Below are 6,453 nucleotides of genomic sequence, written 5' to 3'. Positions count from 1 at the left end.
AATATAACGGATGTATTTTTTACACTTGTAGGGACACCGCTGGACAAGAAAGGTTTCGCACCATAACTACAGCATACTATCGTGGCGCGATGGGAATCATGTTGGTATACGACGTTACAAATGACAAAAGTTTTGAAAACATTAAAAACTGGATTCGTAATATAGAGGAGAATGCGTCAGCGGACGTAGAAAAAATGTTATTAGGCAATAAATGTGAGCTTACAGACAAGAGACAAGTGACGAAGGAAAGAGGCGAACAACTAGCTGTGGAATATGGCATTAAGTTTATGGAAACCTCAGCGAAATCTAGTATCAATGTGGAAGAGGCTTTTTATACTCTGGCACGTGATATCAAAGCGAAAATGGAAAAGAAATTGGTGAGGAAATATGAATCGTATCACATACTTCAAGAGATTAAGACGGATTTTGATTGTCCGAATATAGATTACTCTGTAATTAGTACTCATATTTCTGCAATTAATATGCTATAATTAGTATTCATGTTTCAATGTGTAAAACCATGACACATGTAAAACATACTACTACATATAGAGATATTAATAATTAGAATAATATAAATTAGAAAAAGATATGCTTAATTATATGTAAGTTTTCATACATTGAATATTTTTATCTTATATGTATTATAAAATAACCACTGTTTCTTTGTTTCCTGTCTCTGTTTCTCTGTGTTTGGTGCTGGTCTATCTTGGCAGAAGGTAACTCTTTATAAAACCATTGGTTTTATATATCATTTGTGGCTTCTATTCATTAATTTGTTTTAAGCAAATGTCTATTAAAAAGTTATATATAATTTTATGTTAATCAAATATCTGCATTAACAAAACAATATTTATTTCAATTATTGTTTGTGTGTCTGATATCAATTTATATTAGATCTGATTTAACTAGTGTACATTTTTAGAATTTCATTTAAATAAGTATATATTTGATATTTAGCTAAAGCGAAAAAGATAGTTTTGGTGCAGGAAAAACAGATCCAATGTCTTGCTTGAACAGTATAGATGTCATTTTAATTTTGCATTATATTACACTAAGCTTGTCTAACACTGAATTTATGTTATGTTATTCTCAATTAACTTTGTGGTAATTTATTTCTAATAATCAAAGAAATATATCACAATGAGATAACACGCATGCTGTGTTATGTTTGCATTTACTAACACATTAATTGCTAGAAGGAATAATAAATAACATTTAAACTGATTATAAACAAAGTATATACAAAATGGCGTGAGATTACAATGGATTTTGTGCACTAAATATATTTTACGCTATATTATGCATTCTATTAATATTGTCTTATTTTACATAGGAGGCATCGAACCCACCGAAAGGCGGCGGTCATCAATTGAAAGCTTCAGAACCACAAAGGAAGCCACCTAGTTGGCTCGCCCGTTGTACTATACTCTGACCCCCCAAATATTTTCAATTGTTCAAGGAGGCGCATCTATTTACTATCATTATTTACTTATGTTCATTTCGTCGAACAAAACCGATGTTTTGTGGAACTTTTCACATCCCAAGTATCGGGTATAGTGGGTTTATTCCTTGACAATGAAACGCATCGTATTAAAGACTCGGAAATTATCTATATGAATGTATTTTTTTGCCGAAGAAACCCTCAGAGGAGAAAGTATTAAAATGTTTTATTTTTATTATATAGAAAGGGAGTACATACCTGTTAATTCATGCAATTTTTACAATTTGTTATGCAAACATTTTCTTGTTATTCAATATAATTAAAGGGGCTTAGGTGAAATAGTTTCGCGTTGGTTTATGTTGACAGGATTTATATCCTATTGATGTGATTTATATCCTATATATATTTCTTAACCCTAATTGGTACTCGCTCTAAAATTTCCTTAACTGAAATTTACGGATCCAATTTACTATATAATAAATTACTGTAATAAATGCACTTTAAAGTATATCTTTGCTTAAAGTTAATGACTTTTTTGTTTGAAAGTTAAAATCCGAGGAATAAGATTATGTATTTTAAAATTATATACATTGTGAAAAATTATAAACAAATTAAGCAATTAAAGAAAATATCCGAATCCACTGGATTCACGAATATCGATTAGGGTTAAAAAGTTATTACAACATAATTTATTAAATCAGATCAAAAATGTTATGTGATACATTAAGCACGAAATGAATTTCTCCTCTGGTTTTCTTATATCAAGGGTAATGGTCGATTTTCTTATTGAAAAATCACTGTTAAGTGTAAAAGTACGTGTTACTTAATTTTTATGGCAATGGGATGAAGTATACAATTTCTTATGCACGAAATTCTGCAATTCATATTTCAATAATTTACATCGTGTGTGTTTCTCTTTATCGGAGGACCATGTGTCTATAAAAGTACAGAAACATACATCACACCGTACAACATCACATACAATGACTAAAAGTAAGAAAAAAAAATAAGATTAAGCAGTATAGGTATCACAATCGTTTTTATACTGTTATTAAGCAGATATAGCTTTTTCACAAAATTAACAGGAAAAACGTAAAGTGTACTAGAGCATTAACTGATGTAACTAAAATGCCTTGTGACGAATTAAACAAAAACTTTATAGAGACAATTTTGTTATATCTCGGATAGTCATAGAATTTCTTATTAGGTCTAAAAGGAAAAAGACAGACGAGCATAAGTTATGCGAGACTTATCTTCCGACAAGATTTATTTTACATATAGAGATAGATTCGTTTACAGGGATCTGCAATAAAAGAAAAAAATAAACAAATCTCTTTCGTTTGCTGATTGTCATTATGTGCATCTTGCAAGTTTGCATTTTTACCATCAGAACTTGTTCAACTTATACTTAAATATACAAACGATTATTATAATACATTTTTTATTAATCCTGTATATAATATGTGTTTCAGTATATTTATTGATAAAATCCTGTCCTGTTATTCTTTATGTAGATTTCCTATTTTCGAATGCGCATCGTAATTTATGGATTCTTGTGTGGAGCCTGTGTTCCTGATCATCATCGAAGCTAGCATATGTTCCAACTCTTTTATTTTCGCTTTGTCCTTTTGATGTATTGCATGTGTACACAAACCCACAGTTTGTAAGCGTTGGTTGAGAATGATAGTGTCTTCGCAGGATTTCTGCAAGTATCGATGCTCCTCTTTAAGTTTCGCGATTTTACTAAAAGATCAAATGATGAATTATAAAACTACAAGATTAAATTCTGATTTTATTAATGTTATCGTTGCAGAAAAATCTATCGTAGAATCTGCCATTAAAATTTCATTCTGATTTAGACTAGAAATAAAGCAAGTGTAGGATTAAATTTTAAAGAGATTTATTTTTTATAGCTGGAGTTACTAACATGCACTTTTTTTACTTAAAGTGAAACAGCATATGTTTGAAATTTGGCGAAAACGAGAAAGAAAGCTCTAGTGCAGCGCAGCAATAAAAAACAAACCTTATATATAATATTGCAAACGCCTAAAACTTTTAAAGTGAATCTCGCTCTAAAAAGTGAGATCTTTTAAAAATTGAAAATTGAGCCACTCGTTTTCAAGATTGGCTCAATTTTCATTCTTTAGAATGAGAGTTCATTTAAAAAAATTTAAGATTGAGTGTTTTGTTTAACAACTTCTAGTCGAGTACAGCGAATATTCGACAGGCTTATTCACGACGAGGTCAAACATACTGATCGATAGCGGCGATAATGCGCGAATTGTCATATTCAAGCTTCTTTAAAGCTTGCTCCATTATTTTGTTGCTCGTATCCCTCTGATGTAGCTTCTCTTCTAAGCTTCGAATTTTTATTTTACACTCAGCTTCATGTGTCTTCGCGACTGCGGCTTGACTCATCAGGGACTCGCATTGCTTCGTCATCGCGTCATACTTGATTCGCAATTGAACACTCTCGACCTGATTTTTCGTTTGCTGTTGCTGCGATTCGTTCGCCACCTCCGTGACCGCTCTCAGACGCATCTTTAACTCGTGAGAAACTCTACGCTCTTTCTCCAGCTCCAATTCCGTGCTGTATAAAGCATGACGAGTTTCCAATAGTTCTTTCTGCGTCGTCTGCAGGGTAATCTGTCCTCGAAATGTACATAATTCATAATATAGCTAATAATTAATTGAATATTAATTGAATATAGAAACTATTACAAAAAGTTAGTATTTATTTTATACAAAAAGTTAATAACAAGAAAGATTCTCTTCTTTAAAAAGATGCAACTCTTGTTCTAATATTATTACTTTGCTTGATTTGGAAAAGAGATTAAGAATCAATTTTCGAATTTTCAAATTTAAAAGTAAAGAATTTTTATTCGAAAAATATTTTTTTCGAAATGAAAACTATAATTTTCATAAAGATAATTTTGCATAAGTCAATCCAATTAACTTAATCGGTTTATAATTAATAATTAATTTCATTAAATTTTTAATTAATATATTATAATTATATCATAATTAATTATAAATAATATCTATAATTTTACAATTAATATAACTATATAATTTGTCTTCTCTAATATCGTAATCTTTATTTTCGCATATTACACAAACAAAAATTGATTATATCTGTTATCCATAATATATAATAATACTAATCCACATTGTAATGGTTTAAGGTGATTTCGTCCGAATCCCAATTAACTTGATTAATTTAATTGGAATTGCACAATTCTGACTGTATAATTTATCATCCTAATCTTTTTCTTATGTATTAAAAAACCAAACAGTAATTATTTTATTCACATTGACAAACTAATTAGTATTTATTAATCACAATTAATTAAGTTGAGTTTGGAGTTCGATCGAAGTCGCCTCTTAGGTCTAACTCGCACTAAATATTCTCTAAATATCCTGTGACAGCTATATAAATATCCTGTAATATTTATAAGTCTCTGTGTATCATTAATATTGCTTCGTGTGTTAATTTAGGGCATGTTACAAGTGTATGCTGGGCATAAAAGGGTTAAGTACGCTTCGAGTGTTAATCAATATAGTAAATGGCATTATATTTTACCGTATTGCTTTGTAACTCATAAAACTGTTCACGAAATTGCCGTTCTAATTGAGAAAAATCCTGCACACTCGGCATGTTTTCATTATCCATAATTCGCGACGTAAGTATTCCCGCCTTGGAATAATTATTAAGCAATGCGGAATGTGCCTGAAATTATCAGCTTTAATTCTCGTTTTTTACGTTTACAAGAGTTTTCAAATAGGAAAGGATTCGATAGATTATTCAGTAAGAAATTTAATTTAAATAATAAATTATGATATGAGATGACTTGTATGTAAAATTTTATACGTTTTATTTTAATTAAGATTTGCAATATATTTTCGTTCTGAAGCATAATAATTGTGTATATTAGTTAATGCCGAATATGTCTGAAGTTCTCAGCTTTACTTGCTTTTGCCTGCAATTATTTTCAAATATAGGAACGCAAATGGCGGGTTTTTAAACAAGCAGTTGACTAATAATTATACTTTATTAATTATTGCTATATGTAATATTTATAAATGAAATATAATATCAATAATTTATTATTAATATCTATAATTTAGAATATTTATTAATATCCATCAATAACATTTAATATCAATGGATTTGTGAATTTGTTCCAAATACGTGATATTGTTTAATTCCGACATGTATCTATTATTTGATACATTTGTCTTATTTTATTATTGTAATTATTATAAAATTATTAATAAAAGATCTGTTAATATACATATAAAATACTTAATCTCATCTTGTTCTACATGTATTATTTTATTAAGCTCGTAAATCTTGGCTGTACTCAAGTTCGCATTCATTTTTATTTTTCGCACATAAAATACCTGAATAGTGTCTGAGCATCTCTCCATTTTTCATTCTCATGTACTGTTGCATTAACCTTTCCAAAAGAAACAGAAAGATAGGTCACAGATGCTTAAAACGGGAACAAAGTGATTCACAGAACTTCTCTCGTAATAACAGTTATATACAGAATCCTTCTACAGGGTGCTTCGTTTTATTTCTTACATTTTTTACATTTATAAATAATAAAAAAAATTAAAAGAAGCTCTCATTAAAATTTAATAGTTTTGATAGTGGACAAATTGTATTTAATTTAATAAGCCAATTTTTAATGCATTAAATGTTATTTAATATTTACGAATAGTTTTGAAGAACGACAATGCTTAAATGATATAAGATATGCATAAAATATCTCTTACTAAAATTTAATACAATACTTTAACAGTAAGCTTCTAATTGATACGTGACGATTTACATTATAATATAAGAAGTTTTTGTGACGAATCAATTGTCTCTACAGTTTTTAATGCAATCAAAGACTATATATTTGATATTTATGTGTGACTTTGAATAGCTAAATAATACTATCTCATATAACACAGCAGTTTATGCGACAGATATTCTGGGAATGTCCTCAAGATATTCA

The 6,453-nt window shown here is 29.1% G+C and overlaps 2 protein-coding genes across 2 annotated transcripts in view; one reads left to right on the top strand and one right to left on the bottom strand.

Annotated features, from left to right (window-relative positions):
• LOC105620326 (ras-related protein Rab-8A-like) overlaps nt 1-1,435 on the top strand; it is a 3,951-nt gene extending 2,516 nt beyond the window's left edge. Inside the window, exons 2-3 of the mRNA XM_012201828.1 lie at nt 32-377; nt 1,337-1,435. Coding sequence (XP_012057218.1) covers nt 90-377; nt 1,337-1,435 — 387 coding nt within the window. The 5' untranslated portion in view covers nt 32-89. The remainder of the gene's footprint in view (nt 1-31; nt 378-1,336) is intronic.
• A 1,508-nt stretch (nt 1,436-2,943) lies between these two features.
• Nucleotides 2,944-5,117, bottom strand: LOC105620325 (early endosome antigen 1-like). The gene is made up of 3 exons (XM_012201827.1): nt 5,028-5,117; nt 3,699-4,090; nt 2,944-3,187 (listed from the first exon to the last, which is right to left on the bottom strand). The coding sequence occupies exons 1-3, from the start codon at nt 5,115-5,117 to the stop codon at nt 2,944-2,946; spliced, it is 726 nt and encodes a 241-aa protein (XP_012057217.1).
• Nucleotides 5,118-6,453: the final 1,336 nt, after the last annotated feature.

This window comes from Atta cephalotes, assembly GCF_000143395.1.
Source record: "Atta cephalotes unplaced genomic scaffold scaffold00025, whole genome shotgun sequence".
Taxonomy (NCBI): domain Eukaryota; kingdom Metazoa; phylum Arthropoda; class Insecta; order Hymenoptera; family Formicidae; genus Atta; species Atta cephalotes.
This window is presented reverse-complemented; position numbering and strand designations above follow the sequence as displayed.

Excerpts from the sequence above, each read along its gene's own strand:
- LOC105620325 (XM_012201827.1), bottom strand. The coding sequence starts at position 5,117 with ATGGATAATGAAAACATGCCGAGTGTGCAGGATTTTTCTCAATTAGAA. Across the intron at positions 4,091-5,027 it reads ATGAGTTACAAAGCAATACG|ATTACCCTGCAGACGACGCA; the intron begins GTAAAATATAAT and ends TTTCGAGGACAG. Across the intron at positions 3,188-3,698 it reads ATTATCGCCGCTATCGATCA|TAAAATCGCGAAACTTAAAG; the intron begins GTATGTTTGACC and ends TTGATCTTTTAG.